The sequence below is a fragment of the Tupaia chinensis genome, unplaced genomic scaffold (genome assembly GCF_000334495.1).
Source record: "Tupaia chinensis unplaced genomic scaffold, TupChi_1.0 Scaffold000381_1, whole genome shotgun sequence".
Lineage (NCBI taxonomy): Eukaryota > Metazoa > Chordata > Mammalia > Scandentia > Tupaiidae > Tupaia > Tupaia belangeri.
Window position 1 is genome coordinate 1,999 of NW_006159883.1, and position 19,039 is coordinate 21,037.

At 38.8% G+C, this 19,039-nt stretch overlaps 2 protein-coding genes across 6 annotated transcripts in view; one reads left to right on the forward strand and one right to left on the reverse strand.

Annotated features, from left to right (window-relative positions):
* METTL5 (methyltransferase 5, N6-adenosine) overlaps positions 1 to 13,533 on the forward strand; it is a 14,932-nt gene extending 1,399 nt beyond the window's left edge. Inside the window, exons 3-8 of one of the 3 annotated variants that reach the window (XM_006153552.3) lie at positions 2,344 to 2,458; positions 3,287 to 3,468; positions 5,303 to 5,385; positions 10,119 to 10,170; positions 12,920 to 12,969; positions 13,383 to 13,533. In XM_006153552.3, coding sequence (XP_006153614.1) covers positions 2,344 to 2,458; positions 3,287 to 3,468; positions 5,303 to 5,385; positions 10,119 to 10,170; positions 12,920 to 12,969; positions 13,383 to 13,421 — 521 coding nt within the window. In that variant the 3' untranslated portion in view covers positions 13,422 to 13,533. Of the gene's footprint in view, positions 1 to 2,343; positions 2,459 to 3,286; positions 3,469 to 5,302; positions 5,386 to 8,416; positions 8,729 to 10,118; positions 10,171 to 12,919; positions 12,970 to 13,382 lie in introns of those variants that run through there. The other 2 variants (XM_006153553.3, XM_006153554.3) reach the window with 2 other exon arrangements.
* SSB (small RNA binding exonuclease protection factor La) overlaps positions 13,173 to 19,039 on the reverse strand; it is a 21,550-nt gene continuing 15,683 nt past the window's right edge. For 2 of the 3 annotated variants that reach the window (XM_014589786.2, XM_014589787.2), the window contains 5 exons: positions 18,714 to 18,756; positions 14,769 to 14,909; positions 14,212 to 14,398; positions 13,950 to 14,078; positions 13,173 to 13,573 (listed from right to left, as the gene is read on the reverse strand). In XM_014589786.2, the coding sequence (XP_014445272.1) occupies positions 13,506 to 13,573; positions 13,950 to 14,078; positions 14,212 to 14,398; positions 14,769 to 14,909; positions 18,714 to 18,756 (568 nt within the window). In that variant the 3' untranslated portion in view covers positions 13,173 to 13,505. The remainder of the gene's footprint in view (positions 13,574 to 13,949; positions 14,079 to 14,211; positions 14,399 to 14,768; positions 14,910 to 18,713; positions 18,757 to 19,039) is intronic. The other variant, XM_027773838.1, reaches the window with a different exon arrangement.

Genomic DNA, 19,039 nt, shown 5'->3' on the forward strand with positions numbered 1-19,039 from the left:
CATGTGCCCTATAGCAAAAACCTCTCAAAAAAAAAAAAAAGCTGTTGGGAAGTATTAGGAAAATGAATTTGCTGCTAACCCCTGCAAGGACTAGTTTTTTCCATTTCTGGAATAGTTTGTTTCTAATCTACCAATGAAAGTCAGAGAGAACACATACCTGCACTAAATTCCTATAAGTTGTTGTAATTCCAACCAAAATTTGCACAGGTCTGCTATACCTAGGTTAAGATCAGCTTTCTTGTTTTTTTCCTGAAATTTTTTTGTTTGATTTTGTTTTTTGCTCTAGTGCTTGTGTACACGCTGGAGAGACAGAGAGACAGAAAGGGAGCTATCACCCCCTGGGGGGGATGGCCACACCACAGTACCTTTTCCTCCATTCTGTTGGGATCTTGGACACGCCTGGCTTGAGTTTTAAGTCGCCACGTCCGGGACTTGAACCGGCGTTGCATACGTGGGAGTCCCACCGCCATCTGCTGGTCCTGAGATCAGTTTTCTTAATTTATATCTTTTTTTTCTTCCCCGTAATGTGAAAGTGCTCACTAGAGAGATACAGAGACAGTGAGAGGAAGGTCAGAAATCACCACAATCCCTTCTCCTCTGTTCTATTGGGACTTGAGACACGCACGCACACACACATGCTTGGCATGATTTTCAAGCTGCCAGGGTTGGAATTCAAACTGTGGTGAGCCACATGGGAATCTAGCACCTTAAGTACCATACTACCTGCTGGCCCCAGTCTTCGTAATTTACATAATGCTGCTCCCCCCCCTTTTTTTTTTGTTCAACATGCTAGAGGGAGCATGGGCTCATTAGAGAGACAGAGAGAGGGAAAGTGGGAAAGTACCCCCTATGGGGGATACCCTGCAATCCCTTCTCCATATCTCCTCTTTTTGGGATTTTGGGCACACATGTGCTGGGTGTGTTTTCAAGTTGACGGGTCTGGGACTCAAACCATGCAGTCAACTTTATGGGACCTAGCTGCCACAACCATGCTGCTGACTGGCCCAATAACGCCTTCTTATAATCTCTTTGTTGGGGTTTTTTTTTAGAGTCCAATATTTTAAAATATCAGTTGTTTCACATTCAGTGTGTAACCTGCACATGGGTATGCTCATTTTTTGAGATACCAACTTCAAAGTCACTCACTCCTGCAGCAATGATCAGGACAGCACTGTTAACTTGAGATGTCCCTATAGTTGTGTGTGTGGTTTTTATACATTATTTTTTTTTAGAGAGAGATTTTTGCTATAGGTCACATGTGCTCACCAGAGAGGCAGAGGAAGACAGACAGAAAGCAAGAAATCATCACCCAGGAGGAGTGGTCATGCCACAATCTCTTCTCCATTCTCCTCCTGGGATGTTGGGCAAGCACATGCAAGTGCCTGGCATGAATTTTAAGCCACCAGATCTGGGACCTGAACTGCAGTCAACTATTAGGGAATTCAGCGATGTAACCGTTACTCCATCTGCTGGCCCCTGTAATTGTGTTTTTAATAAAACCTTTGGATGCTCAGGTATCAGTGATGGCCAGTAGTCCTTGCTGGGTTCATATTCCATAGGGAAGGTATCAGTGGTGTTATTCCTGGTTACCCATCAGTATATCCAACTCCTTGTTTATTTGAAAAATTCCTTTCTAATCTCAGCAGCTTCTGCCCTGCTCCTTTGTATTTCTCTTTCAGGTCTCATTTATACATTATAAATATATATGTACCTATAGATCAGGAATATATTTGTTCAAAGGCTGTATTGTGGATGTAGGAGCTTATGACACCCATGTTCTCGTGACAAACTTGCAAAAAAAAAATTCTGTGCCTGTTTTATGCTGATGCTGGTTTTATATGAAGGTTCCTAGAGTTATAGATTTCACAGATCAGTATAATTTCAAAAACAATTTTGGAGACTGATACAGGGGTGCCTGATTTATATATTTACAAGGAAGGACACTTTTTAAACCTATTTAAAACACTTCAACATCAAAGAAAAAAACTGGTAAGTATATGTGTCTATGCAATGTTTTGAAAAGGCTAAGGAAAATTAAAAAACATACTATTTTTCTCATTTTACCTCAGAGACTGGTCACGATTTTTTCATTCTTGGCATTGTCGGCAGAGTCTAGTCTTGGGGAACCACTGTGTGTTTCATCCTCCATGATGCCTCTTACTACATGCACCATCTTTTAGATAGATAGATAGATAGATAGATAGATAGATAGATAGATAGATAATTTGGAACACCATTTGGGGAGAACTAAATCATACAAGACAGAAAATTGTATCAGAAAGTCATTTGCACAAATGGATTTTAGTTATCAGCTTGCTTATTCCGTGTGTGTGTTTTTTTTAGCATGTATGCTTTATACAATCCATAACACTTATGATGACATTGAAAATAAAGTGGTTGCAGATCTAGGATGTGGTTGTGGAGTGCTTAGCATCGGAGCTGCAATGTTAGGAGCAGGGTAGGTGATCTAGTATATTCTATTTGGGTATGGGGTGGCTTTAATAAGTGGAATCAACTGATTTATACTTCTGGGATTTTATAGTATAAGGTAAAGAGGAATAAGAATCTGATACTTAGTGGGGCCAGCAGTGGGCATAGTGTTTAAGATGCTGGACTCTCACATGGCCGATTGAGGTTCCAGTCCTGGACCTGGTGGCTTGAAAATCATGCCAGGCGTATGTACATGTGTGCCCAAAATCCCAGAAGGAGAATGGAGGAAAAAGGATTGCAGTATGGCCATCCCCTGGGGGGGTAATTTATCACTGTCTCTCTCTGTCTTTCTCCAGTGAGTGCATGTACCTTATGGCAAAAAAAAAAAAAAAAAGGGAGAGCGAGAAACTGATATTAACTATGTTTTAAATGGGCAGAAAATCAAAGCATATTTACTACAAAAAATAATAGCAGCAATTGCTGTATACAGACCTGACTTTCCAACTTCTGCCAGGTTGTGAAATTATGCAGTTGAAATATGATACTTGCGCCAGCCCAAGACCTTAGTAGTTAAGGGAACCATATCCCACATGGTTTGAATCCTGGCCCTGGTAGCTTGAAAAGTACACTAGATATGTGCCCAAAATACCAACAGGATGGAGACACGGAGGAAAAGGGATCATGGTATGACCATGCCCTATCATGGGGTGCTTTCTTCTCCCTTTCCCTGGTGAGTACACAAAGAAAGAAAGATAAGTGATGCTTTTTGACACTTGGGTTAAAAAGATAAAATAGCTAATTTTCTTTTTGTTTTCTTAGAAGATATAAGTTACTCTTTCTGTTTTATATTTTCTAGGTTGTGTATTGGATTTGACATAGATGAAGATGCATTAGAAATATTTAATAGGAATATAGAAGAGTTCGAGTTAACAAATGTTGACATGGTTCAATGTAATGTGTGTTTATTATCTAACACAATGTCCAAGTCATTTGATACCGTAATTATGAATCCTCCCTTTGGGACCAAAAACAATAAAGGTTGGTAATAAGAATCAGGTGTACTGGTATATTTGTAGAAATGCAAGTTTGAAAAATGATTTTATTGGGGCCAGCAGGTGGTATGGTGGTTGGGGCACTGGACTCACATGGTTGACCATGGTTCTAGTCTCAACCTGGTGGGCTTGCTTCCTCTCTCTCTCTCTCTCTCTCTCTCTCTCTTTCTGATGAGCGCATCTGCCCTGTAGCAAATTTTTAAAAATAATATAGGGACCAGCAGATGGCATAGTGGTTAAGTTGATGGATTCCAACTGGAGTTCGAGTTCTGGGCCCAGGGCTTGAAAATCACACCAGGTGCGTGTCCAAGATCCTGGAGAGAATGGAGAAGGGATTGTGGTGTGGCCATTTCCCCTGCCCCCCCACCCCCCGGGGTTGATTTCTCACTTTCCCTCTCACTATCTCTGTCTCTGGCGAGCACATGCACCCTAAGGCAGAAACCTAAAAATAAATAAATAAATAGTTCTTTACCAAAATGATTTTATCTTTTACAATTTGTATTAAGTAATCTTTATTGCTGTTCATGAAAATAATCAGTCTGCAGCCTATATAGTTATAACTTAAATTCCAATTTAATGCATAGCTAGAGAACTGAAATTTTAATCTTTGTTTTTACAAATTTATATTAAGTAAATAAAGACAGTCTTTTTTTTCATTTATCACTTAATACCATCTTTGCTTTCAAGAATGATTTGCCTGTTGGGGAGCCTGCAGGTGGCATGTTGGTTAAGGGTGCTGGACTCCTACATGGCCGACTGCGCTTCAAGTCCTGGACCTAGTGGCTTGCTTTCTTACTTTCATTCTCTGTTTTTCTCTCTCTCACTCTGTCCCTCTCTGGTCAAATTTAAACAAACAAACAAAGTTAAATGAAAGAATTATTTTTAAAAAAAAAAAGAGTGATTTGCCTGGAGGCACATGATAGTGCACTGGTAAACACTGTGCTCTGTGAGACTGACTCACATGGGCAAGTTCTGGTAATCTTCCCTATCTGAAGACCTCTCTGAGTAGTTGGGGCATGTATGTGGGGCTGGGTGAAGCTGGGGGTAGATTGCTGCTTCAAGACTCTGTTAGGGATGTTGTCTCTTTCTCATGGAAGAATAAACCTAAAAAAAAAAAAAATGAAAAAAAGCATTTGCCTAGCCTTTATAGATGATTATGAAACCTATGAAGGATTTTCTTCTTTCAGAACCTTTTTTTTTATTCCCCATGAGAGAGAGGTTAGTACAAAGTTCTTTTTGACAGGTCTTAACATCACAATCAGCCTACCACCACTTCCCAGTTAGCTAGGACCACAAGCACATACCGCTTTGCCCAGCCTTTTTAGATTAGGCCAGGAATCAAATTCAGGCCCTTCATGTAACCTTAGCTTGCTGGGCCTAGAACCTGCTTTAAATGCCCTAACACACCCCAGGGATTCAACATGTACCCATTAGTAACTGAATCACTTTGGCTAGTAATTTTGTGTGTACTATTAGCATAGAAAGTAGGAAATCAGTAAGAAGAGGAAAAGATATACATAGTTAATCATGTCTCCCTACTCCAAGATAACTTACATGTTTTCTTCTCTCCTTTTGAAAGTCATCAATTTGAAGTATAGTATTAAAGTTTGTACTTTAGCTTTATTTAATTAAGACATGATTCAAGTTTTATTCTATCACCCTTAAAATAATACTTTTATATTTAATAATACTGTCTTATTGCAGAAAAAATATGAAGTGGCTATTTTGGAGTTAGGAAAAATGTTTCCAAATCCTAGTCATTTAATCTTTTTGGGTAAGAGGTACATAATATAAATGGGAACTTTTTCTATTCTTCACAGGAACAGATATGGTTTTTCTAAAAACTGCTTTGGAAATGGCAAGAACAGCAGTATATTCTTTACACAAATCTTCAACTAGAAAAGTAAGTTCAAAGCATCATGATACTCCATGTCATTTATTCATTCACTTTCCTATTATGAGAGAGAGAGAGGGAGTGGGAAAAGGAAAGAGATATCAGTAAGAGGTTTTTTTTGTTTTTGTTTTTGTTTTTGAGAGGTTTTTGACATAGGGTGCATGCACTCGCCAGACAGACAGAGACAGAGAGACAGGAAGCAAGAAATCACCCCCCGGGGGGGATGGCCACACCGCAATCCCTTCTCCTCCATTCTCCTCTCAGGATCTTAGGCACGCATGCATGCACATGTGCCCGGCATGAGTTTAAGCCACCGGGTCCAGGACGCGAATTGCGGTTGACTACATGGGAGTTCAGCGACATAGCCATTACGCTAACTTCTGGTCACTCAGTAAGAGTTTTTGACAGGTTCCTGTGCCTGGTGTTCAGGTTGGCCTGGGAACTGAACCAAGCCTCCAATACAGTTTCAGCCTCCCAAACACCACCACAACTGGGCTCATGTCATTTATTTTTAAATTTGTGATAGTCTTTTAAGAATTAGCTATGAATACTAAATGCCACATATGCCCAAATTCCAGACTCCCAGTGGGAAAAAAAGTTTTTCACCACAGTCACAGTGATCTCCTCTGAGTAATTATCAGGGTGAGAAGTTCCAAAAAATAAGTTCCCAATCTATAGCCAAGAGCCAAACTTGTAAGGGACCTAAAGATAACTAATCAGGCATGCTATAAACTTTTTCTATTTAGCTTGGCATAATATAAGTTTTCAATGAACTCATATATAGTTCATGAAATAAAATATGCCACTAAAGGACTAGTAGGTGGCATGGAGGTTAAGACAATTGGATCCCATTTGGCCAACTCCGTGGTTCAAGTCCTGGAAACTCAAACTAGGTGTGTGTATGTGGATGCCCAAAATCTCAATGGAGTGGAGAAGGTATAGTCTGGCCATTCCCCCTGGGGGTTACTTTCCCACTTTTCCTTTCTCTCTCTCTATCTCAGTCACTTGTGAGCGCACACATCCTATAGCAGAAGTTTAAAAAAAATCCAGTAAAAAATGGTGCAATTAAGTAGTAATATCTAGTTATTTGAATCAATTCCTGTAGTTATTTGAATGAATTCCCAAATTCATAGTTCTTTGAATAGCAAAGAACTCAGATCTTTGCTATTTGATTTGCCATGCTCTGGCACTATGAGGCAGCATGAGCATTTCCTTGGCAGATTATTAAATTGTGTTTTAAGTAAATATTTCATTAATTTAAGACCATTTTTTTAATTAGTGCAGAAGGATTTCCATGAGCACAGTAACTAAGAAATCAATCTGGGGTGTTTTAAGCATACTGGGAATGAGGTAGGATGAGGAATGAACTAGTAGTATTAAGACAGTCCCAGGGACAAGCAGCTGGCATAATGGCTATGTCACTGGACTCCCATGTAGTCGACCGCAGTTCAAGTCCTGGACCCAGTGGCTTTAAACTCATGTTGGACATGTGTGCATGCATGCCCAATATCCAAAGAGGAGAATGGAGGAGAAGGGATTGCAGTGTGGCCATCCCCCTGGGGGGGGGGGGGAATTTCTCGCTTTCTGTCTCTGTCTTTCTCTGTCTTTCTGGCGAGCACATGCGCCCTATGGCAGAAATATCTCAAAAAAAAAAAAGATTCCAGACCAGCAGGTGGTATAAAGGTTAAGGCACTGGATCACACATGACAGACTACGCATTTCAAGTCCCAGACTTGTGGCTTGAAAATCACTGGATGCATGTGTGTGCATCTCCAAAATCCCACAAGGAGATTATACAAGAAGGGATGTAGCCACTTGCCTTGGGGAGGGTGATTTCTCACTTTCCGTCTCTGGCAAGTTCATTGTGCCCTATAGAAAAAAGAAAAGAAAAAAACAAAAACAAAAACAAAAAACAGCTCCTGGACCAATTAGTGGCATGGAAGTTAATGTGGCTGGATTCCACATGGTAAGACCCTGGTTCAAGTCCTGAACCAGATGGCTTGAAAATGAACAAAAACCAAAAAACAGGTGTGTGTGAATACATGCCCCAAATCTCAAAAAATGGAAAAAGGATTGTGGTGTGACCATCCCCCATTGGGGTGCTTTCTCACTCTGTTCCCAACCCACATGGGTCTCAAGATAGTGCTCACACTCTCTGGCAATATTTTTTAAAAGTCCCATTTTATGTAGCTATATCTCCTATAAACTTGGGGTAATTTTACTTGTTTTAAGTACTCTATGTGCAATGGTCCTTGACTTACAATGGCGTTATGTCCCAATAAACCCACAAGTTGAAAATATGGCAAGTCACAGGATGCATTGAATATACCTACCTTATCAGACATCATAGTTTGTCCTGGCCTACCTTTAATGTTCTCAGAACACAGAATTACCTACAGTTGCACAAAATCATCTAATACAAAATCTTGAATATCTCATATAATTTATCACATACCATACTGAGGATGAAAAACAGAATGGTATATAGGTACTTGGAAGTATGTCTATTTAATACATTATCACTTTCTCACCTTCCTAAAGCTGAAAAATCATAAATTGAACCATCTTAAGTCAAAAGATGTCTGTAATTAGTAATACTGTTGCTGAAGCTTACCCCAGTTTCCTTAGCTATCCCTTGTTCTTTAAAACTACTTGACTGTGTGAGGCTGGCAGGTAGCATGGTGATTAAGGTGCTGGACTCTCACATAGGTGACTGCAAGCCTGGCAGCTTGCCTTTTCAAAGCTGTTGTCATGTTACTTTATCAGGCATTGTGCAAATTTAGTTCTTGGCACAGATTTGACAGAGTAATAGAATAGGTAAGCATGGTATTATTTCAGTGTTTATCCCAAGCACAGCCCTTTTATTTACCTCTGCCAAAGGCAACCATATCCCATTGTATTATCTAACATCACTAACCTTAGGGCTCCCTTAGCAAAGAAATGTCATAGCTTTTTCTTACAAATTTATCAAGATCTTAAGATTGCATTAAATTATAATAATGCTTACATTAAAATCTGTGTATTTATGTGGAAATTTTAGATCTCAAAGTGGAGAAAATAAGCCCAGAACTGAGATTACTTAATTCAGGAAAAGAAACTACAAGCACAAATTAATGTGTTATTTACGGCACTGGAAATATTTGGACCTTAAGAATGAAGTGAAATAGTTTGACAACTTAATAAAAAGTATTACGAAGACCACAAACATGGATGAAATGCCTGTATCATGTATTGAGGTCTCTATTAGCATTTCTAGAAAACTAATGCATGTACATTTGCAGGGTTATAGTTATGGTCTTTATTCATTTCCATTGATGTTGAAGTATTGAATATATTTTAAAATTCATAAGGTGGGGCCAACAGGTGACATGGTGGTTAAGGCACTAGACTCCCATGTGGCCAACCATGGTTTGAGTCCTGGACCTGGAAGCTTGAAAATCATCTGAGCAAAACCATGGTTTAAATCCTAAGAGGAGAATAAAGAAGGGATTGCAGCATGGACATCTACCCTGGGGGTGGGTGATTTGTCACCTTTCTTTTTCATTCTCTCGCTCTGGCAAACACATGCAAACTTCAGCAAACACATTGAAAAAAAAAAAAATTCCTGAAGAAATTTTAATACCAAACTACTAAAAATAAGTTAATTCTTTGTGAATTTAGACCTATAACTAACCTATTTGGTTTGTACTATCATGCTGGCACAGTTCAAAATACTTTTCATAGTCTACAACAATCTCATGAAGAGTATCTTCCTTACTTAACAGATGATAAAATTGAGGCATGAGACAAATGAGTAACTTTGCTCAGGGTTACATAGCTTCTAAGTAGCAGATCTATAGTTCAGATGCAGGCCATCTGGCTCAAGAGACTATGTTCTTTTTTTTTTTCTTTTAGGTTTTTGCTATAGGGCACATGCGCTCGGCAGAAAGACAGAGACAGAAAGCGAGAAATCACCCCCCAGGGAGGATGGCCATGCTGCAATCCCTTCTCCTCCATTCTCCTCTTGGGATCTTGGGCACGCACGCACACACGCCCGGCATGAGTTTAAGCCACCAGGTCCAGGACTCGAACCACAGTCGACTACATGGGAGTTCAGCGACATAGCCATTACACTAACTGCTGGTCCCAAGACTATGTTCTTAACTACTCGATCACCTTGCCACTGAATTGCCTGTGGACATAGAGCTCTGCTAAAGGTTTTCTAGGATAGCTAGCTGTGTGTATTAGTAAAATAATGTAGGGCTGGCCCAGTAGTACAGTAGTTGATTACTTACTGTACATTTGTAGTCTAACCCACATGGCTGACTGCAGTTTGAATTGCAGCATGGAGGCTTGAAAAGTATACCAGGCATGTGTGTGCATGTCCAAAATAGGATGGGAGAGGATTGCAGCATGACTGTGCCCCATTGGTAAGAGAGGGGCTTTCTCTTGCTCATGTGAGTGCACATGCCCTCTGGAAAACTAGTAATAAAAATAAAATGCTACAGAAACCATGAATATTTGGGTACATTTCTGAAATAGTTTTATTACTTAAATTTAATTAAATAATTTGATTAAGACTGTTAAACTGTAATGGCTTGAATTCTTATTTTCAAAATATTACTAGTCCACTTGAAATATTTACAACGGTCTAAAGCGTATAATGAAATTTTATGATTTTGAAAACTAAGTATTAGTAAAATGCAACTTTAAAGAAACATTATTTAAAAATCAGCTCATATTAACATGTTACTTATGTTCAGCATATTCAAAAGAAAGCTGCAGAATGGAAAATCAAGATGGATATTATTGCAGGTAAGATAGACTTACACTTACCTAAAAGGACCAACTGTATTAGCCCAAGCAAAATTTTTAGATGCTAAGAAAATAAATTACAGAACATGCTTTGCTGTGTGGCAAAATGTGCATTATTGGTAATGAATTGGAAATTATGAAGGTTTGCCTGAGACTGAGCCAGTTTATGTATTCTACTGAAAATTTCTAATAACACCCAGGTATCTTTCATTCAGGCTCAGACAGAATACTGTGTATCATCATAGTGACTAAAAATATGACCTTAAACTTGGTTTGAAACTTGAGTTTGAAATCTAATCACAGAGGGACCAGCAGGTAGTGTGGTGGTTAAAGCGCTAGACACTCCCACATGGCCAACCACAGTTCAAGTCCTAGACTTGGTGGCTTACTTTCTCACTCTCTCTTCTCTGTCTCTCTCTCTGGTCAAAATAAATGGATGAATAAATAAAATTGAATTAAAGTAATTCTTAAAAAAAATCTAATCATGGAAAATGCCACCAGGTTATGCCTGAATAACTGCATTTCTATTTTTTCTGAGACATTTTTGCTATAGGGTGCACGTGCTCAACAGAGACACAGACAGTAAGCAAGAAATCACCACCTATGCTGCAATCCCCTTTCGTCCATTTCTCAGGATTTTGAGCACACACACATTGATGCACCCAGGGAGTTTTAAGCTGCCAGGTCCAGGACTCAAACCACAGTTAACTATGTGAAAGCCCAGCAACGTAACACCATCTGCTGGTCTCCTGCATTTCTATTTCAATATTCTAACTCCCTGAAATCAAACACGGGCATTTTTCTTTTTGGTGGGAGATAAAACATAAACATCCACACTATGAGTAAATCATGTTTGATACAATTTTATTACCAAGTTGGATAATGTTCCCAAACATCAGAATGGGAAAAGCATTTAACTAAAGACTAGTTGTAATCCAAATAATTCTGAAAAACCTGCAAGAAAATAGAGGAACACATTTTATACACAATAATAAACTTACCGTGAATTGGCACTTTAAATTTAAACATAACTAAGTTATTACTGTTCTTAATAATTAGTAATTTATAAAAAAGATCTGTTGGTCTTCATATTCCATTAATACTGTCATTCCTTAAAATAGTCTTTTACAATATGCACTATGGAGCACCTTAGAACAGTTCCAGTAGTATGCTAAACCAGAGACTTTGCTACTCCAAATGTACTCAGACCATCAATAATGACATCCTTGGGAGTGTTAGAAATACAGAATTTTCAGGACCAGCAGTTAGCATAATGGCTATGTCGCTGGACTCCCACATAGTCGACCACAGTTTGTGTACTGGACCCGGTGGCTTAAACTCACGCCGGGCGCGTGTGCGTGCATGCCCAAGATCCCGAGAGGAGAATGGAGAAGGGATTGCGGCGTGGCCATCCCCTCCGGGAGGGGGGGGTGATTTCTCGCTTTCTGTCTCTCTGTCTGGCGAGCGCATGCGCCCTATAGCAAAAACCTCGAAAAAAACAAAAAAGAAATACAGAATTTTCAGGGAGGAGGTGGCTGGATTTCATATGGCCAATTGCACAGTTCAGGTCCTTGACCTGGCAGCTTGATATACACTCTGGGTATATGTACATGCATACATGCATGCCCAAACTCCTGAGACTGGAGAAGGTATGAGGCATGGCCATCCGCTGGCCGTGAGGTTTCTCACTTTCCCTTCCTTTCTCTGGAAAGCACATATGCCACACAGAAAACTTCACGCAGTCCAGAATTTCTGGCTACATAGAGAGCTATATAAATACAATTTTCATTTTCAATGAGATCCTCATATGATTTGATGGACGGCACATTAAAATTTGAGAGCCGGGTACATGTACATGCGTGCCCCAAATCCCAAGAGAAGGGATGGTGGTGTGGTGTGGCCATCCCTCCAGGAAGTGATTTCTTGATTTCTCACTTTTGTCTCTTCGACAAGCACATACACCCTCCTATAGCAAAAATCTGTGTTAAAAAAAATTTTTTTTTGAGAGTTGTGACCTACAGGCTTAGGATTTGCTACAAAATATGGACGATAGGTAGACTCACTGCCACCCTTATAAATGAGACTATAGTAAGAGTGAACATTATTCCTTAAAAATGAAAATGGGTTTTCATTTGAGAGTTTAACAGAAAAATAATTAGCTACTTACTACCAGCACTAAGACTGGGCAAAAAAAAGGAAATATGATTACTAGAAAATTAAAAATACTTTTTCATAGGATTTACTCTTGTCTACTTGTTATCCTTTTAAATTCTTCCCTATTGCCTCACATTTGGGGTATGAAAGTGGCTAAAATAGTAGAGATGCCAAACTCTGCCATGATCTTTAGTAAAGTCAGTAAAGCCTTGGATGAATAAAAATGACAAGTCTAAAATATTCAGCTTACTAGCATTGGTATTTCTTAGTTTATTGTGACTGTTTTCGGTCATAAGTGTTTATTTGAATGTTTGGAAACTGTGTAGTGGTTAAGTTGCACTGTACTCCCATATGGCAACCACAGTTAAAGTCCCACACCTAGGAGCTTGAAACTCATGCTGGGCACGTGTATGTGCATGCCCAAGATCCTGGGAAGAGAATGGAGAAGAGATTGCAGCATGACTATCCTCCCTGGGGGGTGATTTCTCACTTTCTATCTCTTTGGTGAATGCACACAATGTCTACCAAAAATCTCTCAAAAACAATAAATGTTTGGAAACAGAAGTTTTATCCTATAATGGTTTTTGTTTCACAGAGCTTCGCTATGACCTGCCAGCATTATACAATTTTCATAAAAAGAAATCAGTAAGTTTTTTGATTCTTGTCTACATTCTGTATTGAAATGCTTTGCAGTAATTACTCTAATATTATCAAGTTTTCTGGGGAAATATAGAAAGTCAGCCTAGGGCTAGGATAAATAACTATGGGAAGGGTTCATAATCAACAGCCAGTACTTAAAAGTTCTTTCTTAAATGCTTTGGACACAAAAAGGAAAAAAATAAGCTAAGTTTTTGTTCTTTTATATAGTGTACATTTTATTAGTTTGTACTAATACATTCTCATATTACAAAAGCAATTTAGCAGAAGAGTCTTCCTGTTGATATTTGAATCATCTGAATAACACAAACAGAACTATACATTTTAAAAAAATTCTCATGAGGGGTAACAAAACAAAACAAAAAGACAAGTTAAACAACAAAAAAATTTTGTTCTTACAGGTGGACATTGAAGTGGACCTAATTCGGTTTTCTTTTTAAAAGGCTTCAAAGACAAAAGGCAGCTTAAACCTAATTAAAATGAATAAAAAATTTGTTCACTAAACTACTGGTCTCCACTCCATTTTATGTTTTCTGTTGTTTTGATGCAGGTTCTTTCGTGGCTGTTTCTTCTCTTGCTCTTTTCACTGGTCCTATACAGTGAAACAGAGTGTTTTGTTAAGTTCAATATAAGCACTGCTCTATTTTAATACGAAGTACTTAATAATTCTGTTTTAAAATATTAACAACTTCCCTAAAAAAAAACCAATGAGAAAAAGCTTTTCCTTAAGTATAGACCTTCTGATCTCAAGTTTCTACTTATCTTCCAAACACCCATTCTCCCATTTGCCATGTAGGTCTGCCTCACATTTTACCACTGTGCTACCATCCAGCCCTCTGTCTACCACTAGAGTAAAACAGCATAACAGGTAGAAGTTGAAAAACCACATCCCCTTTCCCTCAGGCAAATAATTTCTCATAAAAGTACAAATTTCTCATGAAACTACCACGAGACTTAGAAAAACTTACGAGTTGATGGTTCATATTCATCAAAGTCATCATCACTATCGAATTTGGTTTTCTTGCCCTGAAACTGTACTTTTGCTTTAGCAGACGCAGGCTGAGCAGCTTTATTTCCTTTTCCTTTAAATTTGCGACCTGTGAAGTTAAAACATTTCTTTACTAAATTCTCAGTTGTAAGTCAATATTTTTCAACACAGACTAAAATATTTGTTACTCAAGTCAGTGAGTTAAAATAGCCAAACGTTATGGAAAAATAAAAATAAATGACCTTTTGACTTCCATTTGTTTAGGGATTCTTGCTGATCTTCTATGATTTTTTTCAATGCTGCTTTTTCTTCCTCTCCTTCTAGTACTTCCCAAGTGACTGCTTTGTTCCTTAATTGTAGGTTACCATTATTTGCATCTTTGGCTTTTTCTAGGGTTTTCTTGGCTTTTTCTTTAAACAGAATTATGCCCTGTACCAAAGACAGAAAACAGTAGCCACATCTTTAGATTTTAGTCCCACAATTAATTTGCTTGAACTAACTTTTCCTGTCTGCAGACCTTTGATGACATTGCCAGTCTCAATAAATATCACTGAACATTAAAAAAGAAATACTATACTTTTATACTACAGTAATAATACCAACAGTTATTCACAGTATATTCCCAAAATAACAGACACCACATCTAATGACAGGAGTAACAAAATTCAAAATACATAAAAACTATTTTAATAAATACTATTTTAAAATTTCTACTAATTCTATCTTGAAAAAAATAAGTTTCTATATATTTTAGTACTATATCTTATAATAGCTATAATGCAAATAAATGTCTCCAAACCTCTTTTGCTCCTCTGATAAAATCTATCCATTTTATTTCACCATGATTTGAGAAAAGGATGTGCAAATCTTCTCTACAGGTCTGATCATCTAAGTCACCCGAAAATTTCAGCAAGCATCCAATCTTTTCTTCTAGAGATTTCTATAAAAATACAAAAGCAATGAAAAGTTTCTTGAAGCAACCACCAATCAGAAATGGTTCATTCCATTCTATACCTATACAGGCTAGAAACCAAAATGCGCAAGTTTATTTAATACTACATTTTTCTTGTCATCTTTTATACTATAGTCCCTTCTGATTTTGACATGGGGGGAGTGGTCTTCAAAGGTTCACAGAAAATGTAGGAAATGTTAGGGAAAAAAAAGATGCATAAATTTCATCCTTCCGGGGACACCAAAATAAACTTGAACTAACTTGTTATTGCATGTCTGAACAGGATCTAGCTGAGGCACTCAGAAGGGTAAGACATCAAGCTTTTTGAAAAGAGCTATCAGTCCCACATGAATTCTAACAATGAAGACAAAACAATCATTAAATTTATGGTAGAAGCTTGGGTAGAAGGATAGTGAAATAACCGACAGTTTATGGAAATTTTCTGGGGATAATGTCCTCAAAGACCTCAAAGGATTATAAATGGATAACGCGTCTTGAGATGATGTTGAAGATGATAGCCTGCAATGGCAGATCTTATCAATTTATAAGGAAAAAATTAATTTCATTGTGCCCTTGTTAAAGAGGACCAATGATTATCAATAGAAACAACCAATAGACAAGTGGTACAAATTACATGGTTCTGACTGAAAAAAACGTGAGCAAACATTCTGCTCTGCGGGTACTAAAATCATTGTGCCCAGTTCAACAGCTGACAAGAGCTAAGCATTCAATGGAAATTTTAAACAAGTGGGATCAAAATCCTGAAGCATGTCTTTGGAGAATTTTGACACTTGAGACATGGTGCTTGGTCTGTACAATCCTGAAGACAAACTACAATCAAAACAACAGCTACCAAGAAGTGGAAATCAAAGAAAGTGGACCTGGTAAGAGAAGTGGTCCAGTCAAAGCAAAAGCCATGGCAGAGTATTTTTGGGATGTTCATGTCATTTTGCTTTAAACTTTCTGGAAGAACAAAGAATGTAACATCTGCTTATTTTAGGAGTACTTTAAAAAAGTTAGCAAAAGCTTTAGTAATAAAACTTTGCCCAGGGAGCCAGAAGGTGGTTAAGGACACTGGATTCCCACAGGGCTGATTCTGACTTGGTTTGATCCTGGACCACCTGGTGGCTTGCTTTCTCACTTTCTCTCTTTATCTTCCTCTGTCCCTTTCTGGTCAAATTAAAATAATTAAATAAAGTTAAATAATTCTTTAAAAATAAATAAATAAAACTTTGCCTAAGAAGCTTAAACAGAGTCCTTCTCCATCACAGCAATGTTCTTACTCATACATCTCACCGAACAATGGCAACTTATGCAAGTTTCAGTGAGAAATTATTAAGCATCTACCTTCAGAGTCTTAATGTAGCTACTTCTGACATTGTTCACTCATCTTTAGAAAACCTCTAAAGGACATCTATTTCTTCAACAGATAATGTAAAAAAGACTGTATTGACATGGTTAAACTTTCAGATCCTTCATTTTTCAGGAGGTATCATCATCTAACAAAAGGGCCTTGAACTTGATGGAGCTCATATTGAAGACTAAACATCATGTTTTTAATCTTTTTTTTTTTAATCCCGTAGGGCGGGGGCCAGCAGATGCCTAAGGTGCTAGACTCCAACATGGTTTACAGCAATTCAATCCTGGACCTGACAGCTTGAAAATCATGCTGGGTACATGTGCCCAAAATCCCAGAAGAAGGCATTGTAGTGTTGCCAACCCCCTGGGTGTTATTTCTCACTCTCGCTCTCTCTCTGACTCACTCTGGTGAGCACATGTGCTGTGACAAAACCTTATATATATATATATAAAGCCACAGAGCATGCATCAGATACACATAAAAGAGAAAAGCCTCCAATAAGAGCCTAGTCAAGCTACAACAATTTCTCCCACCATTCTCTGTCATACATCAGGATTCTGGCAATGTGGGCATGCTTAGAATGTTTTTCAAGCTAACTGGGTCAAGACTTTGAACCCAGGTCAGCTATGATATCTGGCTTTCTCTATGACCACCTAACTACTATATTAGAGGGCCAACCCTATTTTCAATTACCTTCTTCCCTTAACTTTTTTTCTTTTAGAATTATTTAATTTTATTTATTATTATTTTAAAATTTGCTTTAGGGCACATGCGCTCATGAGAAAGAGAGAGAACATGAGAGTGCAAGCCGCCAGGTCTGGGAATCAAACCATGATCGGCCATATAGGAATCTAGCACCTCAACCACCATGCTACCCATTGACCCTCCCCCCCTTAACTTAAAAATTCTGTATTTAATTTCTACTAGTAACTTTATTTCTTTGTTTTCTTAAAGCTGCCAGAGGGCATGCTTGATGATGAGCACTGCTCAAATATGCTAATCAGAGAAGGGGGGAAGAAGTACTCACACAGGGCATGGTCACACCACAATTACTTTCCCTCTATTCCTCTATGTTGTCAGGATTTTAGGCACACATATATATGCACCCAGAATGAATTTCAAGCTGCCAAGTGCCAGAACTTGAAATATGACTGGCCACATGGGATCTGACTTCCCTTAACCAGTAAGCTACAGTGCCAGTCCAAATGTGACATACTTTTCTAATTGCCAATGTGTGTGTTTGCGAGACACACAGCGACAACAAAGTACCCCTCCTCAAGTAGTGTGTGGTCACAAAATCCCTTTTCTATAGGATTTTTTTTTTTTTGGCCATAGGGCAGGTGCCACCATGCCCTGCCACAAAATCTCTTCTTTGTCACTTCATCCCTTTGAGATTTGGGGCACACACTCGTACCAGGCATGTTTTTCAAGCTGCCAGGGCCAAAGAAGAATATCCAAAAGAACTTTAGGCAGGCAGGCAGGCTGCTAGGTAGCAACTGCCTCAAGTGGGTTCAAATCATAGCTGGCCAAGTAGGATCTGGGCTCCCTTAAAGGCTATAGACACAGCCTTTTGAGTGACAATTAGTTACTACCTGTGTAAATCTAGTTATAAACTGTCTCTGGGTTTAAGTAATTCTAGGCAATACTATTTGTATATTACATGAGTGCAGTGACAACCATACATCTTACATATTTTCCTTAAAGAGAGACCAGCAGGTAGCACAGAAGTAATGCATAGTTCTGCGCTGCTGGAACACACAGGAAGGTCATGGATTTACACCCTTCTCTGTACATGCCCAGAATTGGAGGTAGACTGTAGTGTGAAAATCCTGTTGAGAGTACCTGTCTGTCTGTCCACCTATCTTAGAAAAAATAAACAAACTTTAAGAATAAAAAAGGCCGATCCCCTGGCTTGGTGACTAAGAAAGCCAGACCCATGTGGCCTAAAACACACTTATGCATGTGTACATGCATGCCCAAAATCATATGACAGTATGGAGAAACCCAGAAGGGATTGTTTCATGACAATGCCCCACTAAGGAGTGCTTTCTTCCCTCCCTCTCTCTGGTCAGCACAGCACTCTGGAAATAAAAAAACCCAAAAACTCAAAAATGGGCAAATCTGGGCCAGCAATGTGGCTTGGTTAAGGAAGCTGGATCTCATATGACCAACCGTGGTCTGAATCCTAGTCCAAACGCTCAAAAAACATGCCGTGTGTATATGTGTGTGTGTATGTGTGTATACAGGTGTGTGTATACCCAAAAACCCAACGGGATAAAGAAATGGAGGAAAAGGGACTGCAGCATGATCATGCCTCATGGAGGCGGTGCTTTCTCCCTTTCCCTCTGGCAAGTGCATGTACTCTAGCAAAATCCCAGATTTTTTAGTTATAACTTTGAATTATAGATGTATTATACAACAATTATACTTACCATTTCAGCATCTTCTGCTAACTTCTGTTTTTCTTCTTGCTCTCTACAAATAAAAATGTTCTAATTATAACACATTCCATTTTACATAAAAAATTAATCCCTAATAAAGTTAGCCTAGCCATGGTAGCACACGCTGGGTAAACGCTGCTACTTGGCAGGCTAAGGCCACAGGGCAACCCCGGGATTTATTCCTGGCCCACCCTGAAAGCCGGGAGCGGTGGCGGTGGCAGTGGTGGTGGTGGTGGTGGTGATGGTGGCGGTGGTGGTGGTGGTGGCAGTGGTAGTGATGGTGGTTGTGGTGGTGATGGTGGCGTTGGTGGTGGCAT